The 17,315-nt window shown below is 40.4% G+C and overlaps 1 protein-coding gene across 1 annotated transcript in view; it reads left to right on the plus strand.

Annotated features, from left to right (window-relative positions):
• slc36a1 (solute carrier family 36 member 1) overlaps positions 1 to 17,014 on the plus strand; it is a 46,647-nt gene extending 29,633 nt beyond the window's left edge. Inside the window, exons 12-13 of the mRNA XM_074648998.1 lie at positions 13,735 to 14,944; positions 15,421 to 17,014. Coding sequence (XP_074505099.1) covers positions 13,735 to 14,009 — 275 coding nt within the window. The 3' untranslated portion in view covers positions 14,010 to 14,944; positions 15,421 to 17,014. The remainder of the gene's footprint in view (positions 1 to 13,734; positions 14,945 to 15,420) is intronic.
• Positions 17,015 to 17,315: the final 301 nt, after the last annotated feature.

The following is a 17,315-nucleotide window of genomic DNA, read 5'->3' on the forward strand; positions in this document are numbered from 1 at the left end:
TAGTAGTAGTAGTAGTAGTAGTAGTAGTAGAAGTAGAAGAAGAACAGTATACTTTTGGCCATGTAGTGTATACAAATCCCACTATAGGCACCCTTGTTTTAGTGGTAACCAGAAGGACCTCTTTGGATTAAACTCATTCTGGATTAACCTCTTGGTGTATCTTAATGCTGCTTTTGTGTAAATAATGACATGATACTTACGTCCTCTTCAGCCTTTTGTCATTATCACAGCACCAATTGGAAGATAAGGAATCAATTTGTTAATACAGGAGTCTCAGGAAGAACAGTCAACCCTAAAGGCCACATCTGAGAAACCAATCAGAACACAGTGTCTGAATGTGCAAGTCATGCTTTTAAAGTAGCCTTATCTCTGGATTGACACCCTGTGTCTGTGAGCAGACAGGTCAGCCTGAGGATTTCTGTCTTTAGCATGGACCTCCTGCTGGATGGGGAAGGTCAGCCTCGCCCTCCAACTCCATCCTCCCTCACTTCCTCTTCTCCTCTTGCCTTCTCTCTGTTGTCAGCCTGATCAGCCTCATACTTTCTGTCATTATGTTTTCTCACTCTCAGTGTCTAGATCAAAATATTCTGGCCTGTGACCTAATTTTAAGGCCCTAAATACTGTTGTGGCACCAGAAGGTAGTGAGAGCTGCAACCCTTACACTGGAGCGTGACGTATTCTTGTTTTGTATTTTGTCAGTCCACTGAGTTAACTCAAAATGCATTGTATCGAAATTATGATATTTGAAAAAAAAAAAATTAAACATCCACATCATGTGGAGTTTCGGGTGTTTTCCTTCTTTTATAGGCCGTCCGTCCGACCCCTCTAGTGTTCTGTTGCTGTCCTCCTTTATCCATACTATTTTTAGATCCCTCTTCTGCATTGTTAAGCCACCCACAACCCAGGGATGTGAGGAAATTTCCCCAGGGGTTAATCAACTTGTGACAAATCCGGTGTTACTGATTACACCGGACATTTTACAAGAAAAGATGACGCTCAATATATTCAGAGCCCTTGTTGGAAATTAGCACCAGCCACCAGCCAAATGCTGGTAAAATATGCAAGTTGCTGGTTGACAAAGAAGTTAAGTTAACTTTAAGTTAAGTAAAGGTTGAGCTTTCGCTGCGGAGCTGCAGGTTTCCACTTGGCGCCACTGCGCAGCACACTCCGGCTGTGACAGCTCTGCCATTGTCTTGTCAGTCAGCTCTCTCTTGTCCCATGAGAATTGTGTGAAGTCTGACTCCTGTTACTCTGTGCTGAGACTCCGTACACAGACACTTTCATTTTCAGTTTGTAGCATCCGTTGTCCAACTATGTATTGATAACACAGCGCTGATGCGGGAAAATTAACTAAATGCGTTTAACTTTTATAAAAAAACGCGAAACGACGGTGGGGGCGGTGGGCAAGTAATGTAATCGGTGTAACGACTACCGCGGCGAGCGTACCACAAGCCAAGAGTTCACACCCAACCAGGCCTTCAGATGCAAAAAGGCACCGCATGAAAAAAACACTGCCTGAATACTCCTGGATGAAATACAGAAGGATAGTTTGAGTAACAGAGCTGTGAGTTTGAAGGCGTATCAGACATAAAAAAACATTGCACTGCGGTTTATGATACACAGGAACTGTGGAAAATGATTATACTGACAATCTGCAAGTATGCAGTAGAAATAGGTCATTGAAGTTTTGCATGTATTTGATTGGCCAACTCAGTGTGATGATGTCCCATTGTGGCAAAAGTCAACTTTCTGCGGGACGACACTGTTTCTTGCCTCCAGCAACAGCCGTGGCCAGAGACATTATGTTATCGGGTTGTCCGTCCCTCCGTCCCATCCTTGTGAATGTGATATCTCAGGAACATCTGGAGGGAATTACTTAAAATTTGGCAAAAACGTCCACTTGGGCTCAGGGATGAACTGACTAGATTTTGGTGGTCAAAGGTTGCTGTGACCTCTTGTCTATCCCATTCATATCTCAGGAACACCTTGTGCGAATCTCTTCACATTTGGCACACACAGTATTGGCGTGATTGAGGGACCTGCCTTTTTCTACACAGTGCTAACGTTGGTCTGAACACGGCATAATACCCCTTTAAACTGCACCAAGCAATTCAACAAATTGCACCTGTTTTATTGTCCTAAATCACAAAGTGGAGATGTAATACAGAAAAATGTCTTGTACCCACTTATTTAGAAGCACAAAATTGTCTTTGTTTGACCAAATTTAGTTTGGTGTGACCGTGGTCGCTGGTGCCAAATCTCTGAGCTCAGTAATCAAGCAATTCAAGCACAGGGAAGAAATATAGCAACTTCCCAACATCAGAAAGTAAGTTTTCTGTCCAGAGAAAGAAAACTTAAACCACCAACATTTGATCCATGCCTCTCTCATCCTCTCTGGTATAAATCATCACAGACTGGCTGAGTAGGGAAATGTGAGCATGCTGTGTGTAGCTTAGTATCCTGACATGATAGGACTTTTGAGTGCTCAAGTTGTGGGAGTTTGCACATTTGCAGCAGGTGGTAACTACTTAGAGGCTACAGTGCAGCTTTATACACAGGAGAGTCAGCAGAATGTCAAACAGAACGACTGTGACTCGAACCGATTTCCTTCATCCTCGTTGAGCGATGGCAACCAGGACTTTTAGCAGTATCCAACTTCCTGCAGCAGTTATGTCCTAAAGTGTCTTTTTGACACATAATAGGACAAAAAGTTCTGTTCCAGAGCAGGACATACTGTAAAGGTCGACACTCTGTAAAAGTGCTGTTGTCTTTAAAGCTTTTCTTGCACTTTCAGAGCCCCTCAAAAACCTGGAGTAGCACCCGAGGGCTTTTAAAAATAGACAGGTCAGTGTGATGTCAAGGTAGGGAAGGACAAAAGCCTCTCTCTGATCCTGTCTCTTGTTCATCCTCAGCCTTATTTGGTGAGGAGATGAAGTTAAGTGTCCACTGGGAGCTTCTTTGTACGCAGTGCTCAGGTCTTTTTTGTCATTATTTTCATTGTAGTATTCCCAGATGTACTTACAGCTGAATATGTTAAAAATATGCTTTTTTATTTTTTATCAGTTGAGGTTTTTCTTCAACTTCTTAAAGTGGAAAGAACTTTGATGTGTCCACTTTGTTGGCACAACTGTCAGTGGTTGATATTGATTGCAAGGCAACCAAACATTCTTTTATATTAAAAGTATTCTTGATTTCAGAAGTGTACTGAAAAACCCATATGTCTGAAAAGATGGTTTAGAAGAATATTGAACAATAATTGACTCTATAGCAAATTTGAGTATACTTTTATCACACAAAGGAGATTTGCCAAAAGAGGATCATTGTTTTAGTTTTGTTATTTTATATGCTATTATTGTTTGCCCCACCAGATGGGGCCTAAGGGTGCATCCACACCAGATCAGGCGATGTGGTGAAAATTCAAGTCTTTCCATTCATTTTGAATGGGGTAGTGCGTTTGAGCTGCAGAACAAAAGACGTTAATCGTTGCAGTTAATGGGCCATTAAAATGACTCCTCCACACCGTTGAACAACCCTGCGGTGAACCACTGGATCTGGTGTGAATGCAGCCTAAAGGCCCAGACATACTAACCCAACATCAACGAACTAGTGGCAACAAAGGCCGGCCGTTGAGCCGCCTCACGTCGTCTTTGTCTTGGCCAAAAAGTTGCACTCAAACACACCGTAAAGACTACAGCCGACGGCCAGTTAGTAGCACGTACGTGGTTGTCATTCAAAAAGGGAAACCAGAAGACCGAGGAAGGCACATATACAAGCCGTTGTTATGATACGTTCATGAAACAAAGCAGCGTTTGCCGACCATTTTCACACCACTCTCACTCACCACTTCGCTTCATTCCAGATGGTCACGTCGTTGTGAAAATATCCGTGTTTTGGAATGATCAGATGGGATGAAGATGAAAAATGAGAAGAGCCTTCTGTGTGTGTCCTCTTGACTCGTTGGCTTGCTTTCCTCACTTCCGTTTATCTTCTTGTGCACTGATTCGTTTAAGCTGAACAGCCAATCAGATTGATTTCGCTCACCGACGGGCGCCATCGACGATTCAACACGGTGAATTGGCTGAAAAAACTCCGACACGGGCAAACTAGAGCCGACGGTGCAGGACGCACCGGAAAAACTAGACGGACGCTCAGTGACGGTGATGATGTATCTTGTTTCACAGAGGATAAACCGTTCTATTTTGGTAAAACTCAAGTCGACTTTGCACACAAGATATCTAAGGTAGTTTGCACCCCAGAGGATAAACCCTTTAGATTTTAATAACCCATGTCTTTTACTCTTGTTCGTCCAGTCAAACACTGTCAAATGTTGGGAGACAGAGACGAGCATTGCAGCCTCTATTCACGGGATAACATTACCTTTTGTGTTTGTTTGTTTAATTTTTTTGGCATCTCGCAGGAATCACACAATGAAATGTTACATTTCCAACAAATGACATGGCAGGCTAGAAAGGTCTCTTGATGACATTTTGTCGTCGTACAATGCACCACAAAGAAAGAATGGCAGCTCATCACGGTGTGGTACCAGAATATATAGTTTTTTGCTTTTGTGTTGTGTATCAAAATTGTTTTTGCCCTTTTTTAACCTTTGAGTAATCTCTGTATATGATTTGCCCTTGATGTATTTGACTGTTAATGCCCTTTCCTATCGTTGCTTCTATTTATCGTCTCTGTCAGACAAGACAGCAGAAGCCCTTTTATGACATGTGATATTTTTCTTTTTCTATCCCGTCCTTTTGGGATGATTTAGAGCCATGTTCATTTTCAGCACATTTGCAAGACATTGCTGTTTCAGTAGACACCTATAGGTTAGCTCTAGAGTGACAGGAAAATGTTATAATTTCCTTGCTCAGATGTTCCGTTTCCACGTTCAAAGCAATTTACTCACCTGTCTCTACCTTTAGGTAACCACCGCCCGCTCATGAATGTGACCAGCTTGTCCTTATAATCTGAACTTTTCCATCTTATCCAGGAAGTATGATTGCTCACTCTGTGGCCCGCTTTCCATTTCACTCAAGATGTACGTCAATTATTTCAAAATCATAGTTTCAGGAGAGATTAATATGGATTTATTCATGAAACCGGGCTCTAAACACGCAACAAACATCCTTATTTATCATACTTTCCCTCGCAGCCGTACAATTTAGAGCAATCATTTTCCACAATTGTCATCTTTGCTACAGAAGGTAAACAGTCGTCTGCGTTCGCTGTAATTCCACCCTGAGGTCACGTTTTGCCTTTTTCTCCGAGACACACATGATCAAACAACACACTGCATATTACTCTGCTCAAACATGAAATCTAGGCTGCTGTTCAAGGCGTAATCTCTCTTATTTAAGTTCAACACTGGGAGGTGTGTTTTTTTTATATACGCCAGAGTACTTCACAGACTTAATAGACTGTTAAATTGCTGTAATAAAATAGTGTGGCTTTGTTTTTACTTGACATTTAATGTGAGCTTTTTGTTCCACGTGGTGTTCGTACATTTATGTTCTCAATTACAGTGACTTGCAATGAGTCCAGCAGTACGATAACGTGTTCACACGGCATGTGCTTTGCATAGCTTCGTTGAACTCTGGATCATTTAGTGCTTTGCTACGTACATATTTAAAAAGGTTTGTGCAATAAAGACAATACTTTTTTATTTTAAAGGGCACAAAATTGAAAGTTGTGCATGGAGATGCCTGAATCTTGAGGTTGGAAACCTCAAAAACACCAGAAACGAGAAAAATTATTGACAGGAAAAATGTACTGCTGGTTGGAAGTCTGAGCATAAAACTGATTTAAAGTTTTTCAAACTGCATTCTGGGCAGATGTCTATGTTTATCATTTCCCTAAGATGTTATTCAATGCCTGCTGAAGGGCAATATGAGACAAATCTGTTGCTATACTTTAGAAGGGCAGTGGCTGTCGTTATTTCAGAAGTATAGGTTTAAAGAAAGGCTTGAAATCCCTGAAACGGATTGGTGATGTGACTTTGGTCAGATGAGGACGATTCAGGAGGTGACTTCCAGACATTAACAGCAAGGACTTTGTGTGGAGTTTGAGCTCTCGAGCTGGAGCAGCTCACTAGCAGTATGACTACCAAAGGGTTGGGATACTCCCACTGAGCTGTGCCGAGAGCAGTCGTGACCATTCAACCCATGCTGCCAAAGGCGCAAATGGTTTTCTATAGGACAGGACAGGACAGCATGGAGAAAGGTGTTGTTTACCTTGATAACATGCTGGAGCTGTTGAGCCTGTAGTCTGCAACTTGTCATCTAACAGCTCACTGTGGCTATTTCTCCTTGTAATATTCCTACCCCGGACCAAATACCTTGTTATGTTGACCAATTTTTATTGAAGGATAGTACCAATAGCGAATTTCCACTTACCAATTTTTGCTAAAATATATTTTTCCATCGTGGCTTCACAAAAAAAGCTTCCAACTGGTTGCCAGTAGAAGGCTTTTAATGTGATCAGCAACAGCAGCAGGAAGGGATTTTCTTTAGCAATTAACACTGCTCTAATATAATTTATATCCAATATGGCTGGATAACCATCAGTAATGAGTGTGAACAGGAACGTTGGAGTGAAACTAAACTCTGAATCAGAGATTCAGGTAGTCGGTTTCTCTCATAAGTCAACTACTTGAAGATCTCAGCTTTGTTTACTGATTACAAACAAATCAAACCAACATTTTATATGTGCTTTGTGTTATCTGTCCTTTGTTCGTAACTCTTTGTTGATACTGCCTAAAGGAAGAGATTTCTGATCTCATTGAGGCTTTCCTGGTTAGATAAAGATTAAATACAAATCATCACAGTCCAAATTGATTACAGTCCCTCCAGCAGACTTTTCTGATTAAAGGAATTATCTTATATGGTAGAGTTGTAATGACAGATTCTGTTACCTTATGTGTTTGTGATTTAAAAAAAACCATGAGCCACGATAAATGAAAATGAATTGGTAACTGTGATGAGTGTACATCCTGTTTCCACTTGGCCAAAGGTTTTGACTACTCTGACGATGTATCCAGAGGGCTGACGTGATCTAAATAATTTCCTTGGGGATCTAGAAGGAATAGTTTAGTGAGGACAGCCACCTCCTCCCACCAAAAGTTTGTAATTGCAGAGGAAGGAAATGTTTGTACTTTTCTACAAGCCCCCGCTAGTTATACACCCTCCTCAGGCGCACATATAATGTGTCTTAGTCAAGTGAAAATTATTTTTATTTGGAGCTGGAGCCATGATGACTCATGCTGGCTTCAGGTATATACAAAGGACGGCTCTGAAAATGAAGCTACATCCCACAACACTTCACTTTCCTCTGCAACAGCGAAGTATAAAAAAAAGTTAGTCAAACCGGCCAAGTTGTCCTCCTCCCTAGAACATACTTGTGGATATTACAGAAGGTGTTATTAAAAATATTTAAAACAAATTTACGATTATACAAAATTGAGAAAAACAGCAAACCTTCTCATTTATCAAGCTGTAACCAGAGAATGTTGAGAAGACTGATATGATTAAATGATTTATCTAAATGGTCCATTCATTTCCCGTCAGTCGTTACACCCCAAGAATAAGCAGAACTTGCTGTGTAAATCACCCCGGTATCACCACTAAATCAGCTCTTCTACTTAGATGTTTGGTCCTTCTCAGGGCGCTGTCGTCGACCTTATACTGACACTGAAACAGTTGAAGACTCGTCATTCATATCATGTCTTGTGGCAGAAAAAGGTTCAGTGCATCTGAACCATCGGTACTTAGAGCAACAGTGTAAAGTGATTCATCCAGAGCACCGTCTGTTGGTTTGGAGAAGAGTTTTTGTCGGCTCATCGGTGCGAGGAAAATAAAATTGATTGCTGACTCAACAAGGTGATGAAGCAGTGGGAGAGAGAGGGAGGTGAGCCAGGGGTTATGTTGATAGAGAAATGGAGGGCAAGAAGGAGAGAGGCAGAATGACAGAGGAGGTGTATTTGATGCCAAGTTAATGATCGTTGGGGGTCATGGCTGGTTAGTTAGATGATGCACTCTGATGGCGAGACTGTGTCAGAGAAATTACGAGTCAGCATATTTAAGTTTTATAACTTTGTCTTTCTCTGTGGAACATTATTGGTTTATAGATTTGTCATTGACAGGGTGGCCTGACAAATAAACTGTCCTGTGGTTAGAACATCAGGAAAGATGTGGTCCATGAACAAAAACACTGAGCCATCGTATGTTCAACGTTTTTTTATTTTTAAATTATTATTGCCAATGTTGCCAATTATCCCACTGTCTACTAACAAGACAACATGTCCTCATCCATTCTGCAGAGCACTTTCTGCTGTGTAACAACCAAGGTCATTTGTAAGAGACACTCAGCAACACATTGTATAGACGCCGACAGCAAGGACTTCAGTTCCCATTACAGGATTTATACCAGATGGAATAATCACATCCGTCACTCTGCTCTCTATGAATAAGGAAGAAAGAAACTGTGAGTTTACATTCAGTCAGAGGATGATGATATAGAGCAGGATATATAGGGTCACCTTGCTTGAAATGAAGACTTCCATTGATATCATATAAAAATAAATACAGGAAATGTGCTATTTCACACAACAAATGGTATATATATATATATATATATATATATATATATATATATATATATATAAAAGGTGCTGTGTGTAGGATTTGTTAGCATCAACTAAGATGAGGTGAGTTTGCAGATTGCAACCAAATAGGGATGTCACAATACCAGAAATGTATTCGTAGATACCAATACCAGTAAAATTCCACGATTCTCGATACCAATTCAATACCATGGTAAAAAACAAAAGTAAAACAATAAATCCCATGCACTTCGACATCCACTCCTTTATTACTGTTTGCATACTGTTTTTTATTACGAAGTTAAACAGGTCATAATTCCCTCTCTATTATCTATTTTATATTGCTGTGAAAACATCTCCTTCAAATAACTGGATTTATTAAAATTTCACACCAAAAACGCAATTTTACAAGATTACATTTGAACACATCATAATAACGTTAGAATTTACCTTTGCCCAATACTCACTTTTTCCTGAATAGAGCCTGAACGCATCATAATGTGTCAATCAATGGTACCTCCCACAAAGAGTATAGAGGCAAAGAGACTTTTTTGACACCACCTGCTGCCGCCATTTTAGACTGAAAAACGCTATCATATTTAAATTCATCACAAGACGAGATGCGTCAGGATCTATGTGGATGACCCTCTTCTATATATCTCTTCTTTATATTCTCAGGAAAACCGCGATCTTGCTGATACCTGTTGATACATTTAGGCTCGATCTACTCAAGGGAAGTTGTCCGATGTCGTCCGCTCATCTTTGATTGGGGCATTGACAGGAAATGGTTATGGCTTAGGACTTGCTGTCATTAAGATGATAAAGACTTCTTTACTTCTCTGGCTGCTGGTTTTACTTTTGAAAGAAAAAATTCTGGAGTGTCAGCGAAGCATAATGTAGCTGCCGCTGCTGCTGGCTCCATGCTGAGCAGATCGACTCCTGGCTAATTAACATTAGCATACGCAGACCTTGAGTGTTCACTTGCTGTTGGTGCCAGTGAAAACAGCCCGGGAGTCTGTTGGGGAGGCCGAGATCCCCCTCCGTCTTTAATGAGCTACAGTCCACTGAGCAGTACATCGGGCCAGATCTCGGTGTGCCAGATGAAACGCCGGGTCATGTGGCTCCTTCCTGCTTGGTGATTTCTGGCGGCGAGGTGAAGAAATGAGACAGTGGGACAGCGTCTAGTACATCCCGATTGACTGTGGAGAAAAGGAAACTAAGACCCTCCGTACCAATCTTTGATCCAAGCTCAGACAGAGCATCCCCTATTGCTGACTGTAGCTTGTGGCTCCGGAGGTAATTGACTCCACCTGGCTGGGGAGCTGTCTCTCTCAGTGGATTTAAAAGTTGTGGGCTCAGTTAAGAAACTGCCCGCTGACAGTATAAAGACTGCCAGACCCTCACTTCCCTTCTTCCCTCTGAGTCTGTCCTTTTATTTTTGTCTTCCGGCTGCTTATTTGAACTGTCTTGGCCTGCTCAGTTTCTCTGTTGATGCTGGTGGGAGTTTCTAGTTGCTAGATGGTGTCTTGTCCTGCATGTTAAAAATAATGTGCAAAAGTTCTGTATTTTAACATCTTTCTACACCAATTAACTTTCTGCCATTATCTAAGTTTAATCAAATCACAGTAAGCAAACTACCTAAAGACTTTTCTAGATATTGTTACCATTGTTGTTGTTGTTGTCTCAGCAAATGTCTGGGCCTACGCCTGTCTTGACTCTTAAGCTCCAAGCATTAAATTCCCCTCCAGCTCTCCATGACTGGATCTTTGCCGGTTGTGCAGCTGTCAGTCTTTTCACAAAACACTGATTCAGTGATTTGTGGATCAAAAGAACTTTTATCTGGCTTTTTCGACGGCTACGTTACGTTTAACTGTTTTTTCAACAGCATTTAGTGTGGAGTTAGGAGCTGATACACATTGATAAATAGGCATTAAGATGCTACTGAAACAATGGTTATATTTAACATAGACATTTTAAATAACTGAAGTTATGCAGCCCGGTTTTATCCTTTACTGTTTGTCTAGACTAGAGGTCTTCACAGGTCCACTTGGGTTTTTAGTATCCAAGGTCCTAATTATAAACATTATCAGAGTTTGTTTTGTCTTTTCATGGTTTGATTTTAATTGTTTCTCCTTTATACTCTTTGTATTCTCTCTCTGGTTCAAACGTGTTGTTTGAGCTACATAAATACGTTTTTAATTTTTATTCAATTTACTTATTATTTATTTATGTATTGTTCATCTGCTGCTGAGTTATTAAAATTAGGGCGGTTTATTAAAATATTTTTTATTATTAAATTGAGTTTCTTTTCACGGTTTCTTGTTAAATGGTGGTCAGTCACGCTGCCACCAGTGTTGGTGTTCTCCCTCTCTGTCTCTGGTTCACTTTGGGTTGGGTCTGATTATCCTTGTGTCCTTTTTGGATGAGATCTCTTTATTTAAAGAATTCATTTTCCGCTCATACATTCTTTGTAGCGTGCCGGAACTCAAGTGCACTGATTACTGTTTCTGCATAACTGATCAGAGTGCCAAGTGGATCAGTCAATGTAGAGCACCTCCCTAAGTACGCACAGAAGTCATTCACTTATACATTCATTCAGACGCTGTACTTTTATTGAAATAATCACCATGGCTGTATTTGGCTTCTGTATGTACTTGTTTATGTTCATCTGCAGCTATGGAGTCATTAGAATATACCCGCTGTAGATAATTTGACAAGTGAGTTTCTCTTCATGGCTTTCTCGTCTTCACAAAGACGTTAAACTCTGCAGATGTGATGCCCGGCCTTAAAGGTGCATTGTTGATAAGGTCACTCATTCACCTTGCTTCTATCAACACTGACCTTACCAACATCATAAAACCACCATCATCACATCTTCTCCTTCTCAGACGTCTTTCTCTGAAGGTGTCTCAGCTCTCCGGCGTACCGAAGCCCCAGCAGGGACAAAGAGTTGCTATTTTCTCTTTGTTTCTGTAAGATCGGAGTTTGTACGGCCAAATTAGTGTGCTCAGAGCGTTCTCTCTTCAGCCCTTTGAATTTGCCTGATGATCCACGCTCTGCCTCTCTCTCAGGGGGACTGCAGCACGCCTTTTAGCTGCAGCCGTGTGGATTATTTGCTATGAAGGCTCAGTGCGATCTCGAGGCGTGCCTTGCCGTTCTCCTTCACGCCGCCGCAGCCTGCCTCGTTTGATGGCTCGCTTGGAAAGCTTCAAATGTAGTTTGAAGAGCAGCCTTCCACCGGCGAGGGCCTTTTTCCTGGAAGTGACAGGTTTACTCCCCAGGACCGTGTGGCGGCGAGGTGCTTTCGGCGTACTTGTCACATGAAAGCTCGACCTTGCCTTCGCCCCGTAGACTAATTCGACAGAACACGCAGCAGCAAGCGATTGATTATGGTTCAAAGAGTCTTTTATCAACCGCTGGTAACAGCTGTCCCACGTACAGAGAGAACAAGAACACCCGACTCGTCCTCTCCACTCACTGCGGAGAAGATGCTAACGGACAGAGAGCGAGAGATGAAGTGTGTGTGTGTGTGTGTGTGCACGTAGCAGGTCTCTTTTCAGGTGTGTCCAGACGTGTAACAACTGCCCGTGTGCAGAGATTTCAAGCTTCGCTGTAGAGTGTATTAGCAGCATGGTGTCGGAGCGGGACGCTTGTTTTTTTGTGCCAGCATGGCTGCCCTTTGTTGTTTATGCCCACCGCCATGGCAACGGCTGAAGATGACTTGGGTCCTGGTGACCGTAGAAGCACGGTGACCAGTCCCTTCAACCCGTGAAAAACAATCGCAGCAATCACAGCTTTGTTTTCTCACAGCGGGCGTCTCTGCCCTCTCTCCCTCCTCTTTTCTGACCTCATCCATCTCTTTTACTCCTCTTCCCTCATCCTCTCTTTATTCGCTCATGCAGTTCACCTCATTGCTCACCCATCCCTCTTTTCTGTCTCCTGAACCTTCTCTGTCATCTACTGTCACTCTGATTTTTTTCCAATCAGGTCTGTGCAGCAGAGTAGATAAAATGAAGAAACTGTCCCTTTTATCTCTTCTACGGCACAGAGCAGTCATTTCCTCATCCAGCTCTTCTGTTACACATGATCATTCTTGTGTAACAAGAGTAGAAATGAGTACATGAAAAGAGATGCCAGAGAGATGGTATTAAATTCTCCAGAGAAGCCAAAGGTCACAGCCTTAATGAGTTTCACAGTTTTCTTTGAACAGGTTTTTTTTTTTTTTAATCAATCACTCAAAAATCTCGACACACTAAAGCCCATTTTCCACACACGTGTGCTGGCTCTGCTTGACTTAACCACGGCTGTGACTAGCGGTCAAAGGAGCGGCTGTACAACGGTGGAAAAACACATTTCATTTCTTATATTCTTCTTAAAACAATTGCGAAACAATTTTTTTACACTCGCTTGAGATGGTTTCTGCCTTTGCCTGTAGAAAAAGAGTTGATGCATTAAATAGGTTATGAGAACGCCTTTGCCAAACATTGAACTCACAGCTGTTTCTGCTGTCGGCATCTTCCCAGATATTCCCATAATAAGCAAATGCTTGTGTTCGTCTCCAGACAGCATGAAACATGGCCCAACCAGCTGACATGAAAGAAATATTATGACTTCTCCAATTGAAACAAATTATTGAAGAGTTCTCTCGTAGAGGGTTAGATGGATTAGGAAACTTGTTTTGTTTCCATGGGTGAAGTGTAGCCTATAGTGCCAACTACTGACCAAACTAGGCTTTGCGTAGCCAAGTTTATTCACTCCAAACCAGTTGATTGAAACGCACCTAATTTACATTTCTTTTTTGCAACATTTCAAAAATTCGCTTGACAATTGAATAGAAATGCGGCTGCTGACGAAATAAAGAAATTTAAGGGGTGTTTCTAATGATGGATGTGACCCCTATATGGTCCATACACTTGAGAGTCTATGGGGAGACATGCTAACTAATGTAGAGGATGTTTTTCCTAAATTGTGCCTCTTCAGTATGACGACTGCTATGAAAATGTCTAAAAAGTTTAAAAGCTGAGATAAGAAAAATGAACCAGTTCTGAACGTTATAAAAGCACATAGATAAACAGTCAGTCCTTTAACAAAGAAGTCTGTTAACCAACATGAACGTCTCTCTTCTCGTCCTCCTCCAGGTGCTCTCGCCATCCTGATACCGGAACTGGACCTCGTCATCTCGTTGGTCGGCTCGGTCAGCAGCAGTTTCCTGGCGCTGATCTTCCCTCCCATCCTCCAGACTCTAACTTTTCACGGGGAGGGCCTGTCGCCTCTGGTGACCATCAAGAACATCATCATCAGCCTGATCGGGCTGATCGGGTTCCTCACGGGAACCTACATCGCCATCGAGCAGATTGTCACCCGTAACTCACTCAAACATGAAGAGACGTTCTCCTCCTACATGGTCCAGTGATGAAATGACTGCTGGCAGGTGGACGTAACACACCCACGCCATTTAGAAACCATTTAGGGCACATTTTTTATTTTATTTTCCTCTTCTTCGATTTGCTGCTGTTGGATATGGCAGTCATTTTAGCATTATTCTATCACATACTGTACGGATCGGTGGTGCTCGGTGTCGTGTTTCATTATGTCACTGCTTTACTACAGTGTCCTGTCGTATCCGACATACATGCTAGTTACTCACATTTCATCAAGTCCAGGAATTTAGTGCAATCTAATGAAAACATAATTATGATAAAAGCTAAATAATTCTTTCATGTAGCTTCAAAAGATTTTAAGAGATTTAAGGGTTTTTAGAGGTAATTTATCATGTTGACAACCTGAATATATTGATGTTTAATCAAACTACCTCACAAAATGGTATCAATTTGGTCATTGAAAACGGTTTTTAACATCCAGATTAGATGCTGTTGCTGAACATTTAATGGACTTGTTACCCAAACAGCTTCTCATTTAGAGTTATTAGAGTTTGACCACCCACCACCTCCATTTAGAAAAAAAAAAAATCAACATTTGTTTTGTTGCACTTTGATTTATGCCTTATTCAGTGAGACGGCACACTACTTATACATAGACAACACATCACAAAAAACTTTAAATCAAGTAACTGTAACTTAAAAATTACAGACAACAGAGTTTGTTTTTAAGAAAACACAGGACACAGAAAGGGTTGAGTATCAAAAGGGTTTTTAATTGGAACCAGTTTCAAATGAATGAAAAAAAAAAGGATTTTAAAGGATTTTAAAGGATTTGTACAGAAGCCCCTGAGAGGCAAGTGAGGAAAAAACATTCTGTTGATCCATTTTTTCTTTTTTTTTCTCATCTGTGAAACAGGTGAAGAAAAAAATGTTGTTGTTGTAGTACTCATTTTGGCCACACGAGGCAGTGCACCACACCCCCATGCTCTAAATTCTTTTTTTGGTACTTTTTTCTTCCAGCTGAGTTTTAATTCCAAGGTACATACATTATGTTTTAGAAAGATATGTAACTTTACTGTCATGTCTTACTTCTGGCTAGAAATTTATTTTAATATGTGCGAATCTGCCGTTAGGGAAAACATGACTGCTTTTAGTCCTATTTAGAACATACATCAGACCGGCAATACGTCATCCAGAGTAGGCTCTCATGACCACGGCCCTTTTTTGGGGAAAACAATCCTGTATCCCTCATAGATGGTAACAGAGTAAACAGAAGAAGTGGAAACATGTCTCCAAACTTTTACTTTAAACAAACCGGTAATAGTAACGCAATGAAGTCTATGGGATCTTCGGTTTTCTATCCCCAAAAGGGGGCGCGACCTTGACTTTTTGCAAAGTTCCCGTATGTGCCGGTCTGATGTGTTGGGTAGTGGTGCACTTCAGCCTCTTGTGGCTGAAATGAGTATTAGAACAACAAACACTAATTAAAAAAAAAAGTAATTTAAAGAAATGATCCTGGCACTTTCCTCTCAGGGCTTCCGTATAATTGTACTGTTCGATTTCGCTTATCGAATCCTGACAGCGCGGTAACACGCGTCCGACCATTGTGCACAGTGTTTACAATAAAGTGCATAAGTAAATTACATTCACCAAAGGAAAAAAAATAGGGGTCTGTAGCTCATAATGTTGAAATATTAAGTCCAAACTATAAGCTACAGATGTTTTGATAATGAGATACAAGAGGAAAATGTAATGCCCTAATGTACAAAAAAGCAACGAAATTATCGTTATAATATTATAAAGAAGGGAGGAACATTCATCGTTATAATACCCCACAATCACACCATGCTGGAACATCTGGCTCAAAGGGAAAATAGACAACATTTAACTGGTTCATAACAAGATGAAGAATATTTATATTTTATTGTATATTAGATTTTAAAAGCTTTTTTTTTTACTGTCTACATATTTTGGTTGCCATTGTTGCACAAAAAAGAAACCAGGATTTGACAAGAACCAAGATTGATAAACACAATAAAATCTCACTGATACTCAACCCCAGAATAAAATGTCACATTTTCTAAACATTGAAAAATACTAAATATATCAGACTTTAGAAACTTCTGTGTTTATGTAGGAGCTCTTCTGTTTAACACATTTTTTCTTGTCATTAAAACTTTTATTTTTTTTAATTCCTTTTTTTATGTGTTTTTATGTTTTAATGTATTTACTAAATTAAAGGTTGGGTATTTTTTAATAGTTTTTTTTTTTATTCAACAGCATACATTTTTGAAACTGTTATTTTGGTTTAATCACAGCGAGGCTCTGCATGTAATATAATGTAATATGTATGTAATATAAAACACAGTTTAATTACGAGCTGTTGGTATTATATTCATGAAATAGACCCCATCATCTGCTTTAGTGAGCAGACGCAGACCAACGCGTACTGTAAGTTCGTTCTAAAGCTTCTGTACTGATGTAAATGTCTTCAGTGTTTATGTGGCAGTATACAGACGGCTTGTGAAAAGCTATGAGCCTTACGTGTCAAGCATTTGTAACAGCTGTTGAATCACAGCTGGAGTTGTCTTTGTGTATATATACATTTGTTGCACATGTAAATGTCTGCACACAAACACACAATATGTTTATTCTTATTTTAAATACCATTTTCTCCTGTGGATGGAACTAATATGCTAAAACACTTTGAAATAGATTTTCCCCACATTTCCCACTGGACACTTTAAGAGGATGATGATGTGCAGCTACCCAAAGAAGACTAATTTCACTTTGGCTGCAAACTTGATACTTAATCAATTTATTATTTTTCAATTAATCGATTGTTTTATAGAACAAATGCTCATTTCAAGTGCCCAGAGGCCAACACGTCATCCTCCAGTTAAAATGTTGTTTTAACTGCAGTTTAAGAAGCTGAAACCCACAAATGCTTGTGATGTGTATTTGATAAATTAATTAAAAACCTATTTTTTGTTTATCTTAATTTCTTAATTCCTATAAATAAATAACATTCAGAGTATCCACATGTGCTTTCCTGTCTTTTTTAGGTAGCTGCTTACGTTGTAGCACGAGGTTTACGTTGTAGCACGTGGTTAACGATGTGAAGCGGTGGCGGTTAACGTTGTAACACATGGTTAATGATGTATAATGATGGCGGTTAATGTTGTCAAGTGTGGTTAAAGCTGTGAAACGGGGCGGTTAGATTTAGGCAACAAATACACTTGTTTAAGGTTAGAAAAATCATCACGGTTTGGCTTCAAATAAGTACGCTTGTAACGTAAGCTACGGACGTGACGTCATGTGACTCAGTGGCGTAGCGA

Source organism: Sebastes fasciatus, chromosome 10 (genome assembly GCF_043250625.1).
Source record: "Sebastes fasciatus isolate fSebFas1 chromosome 10, fSebFas1.pri, whole genome shotgun sequence".
NCBI classification, from domain to species: domain Eukaryota; kingdom Metazoa; phylum Chordata; class Actinopteri; order Perciformes; family Sebastidae; genus Sebastes; species Sebastes fasciatus.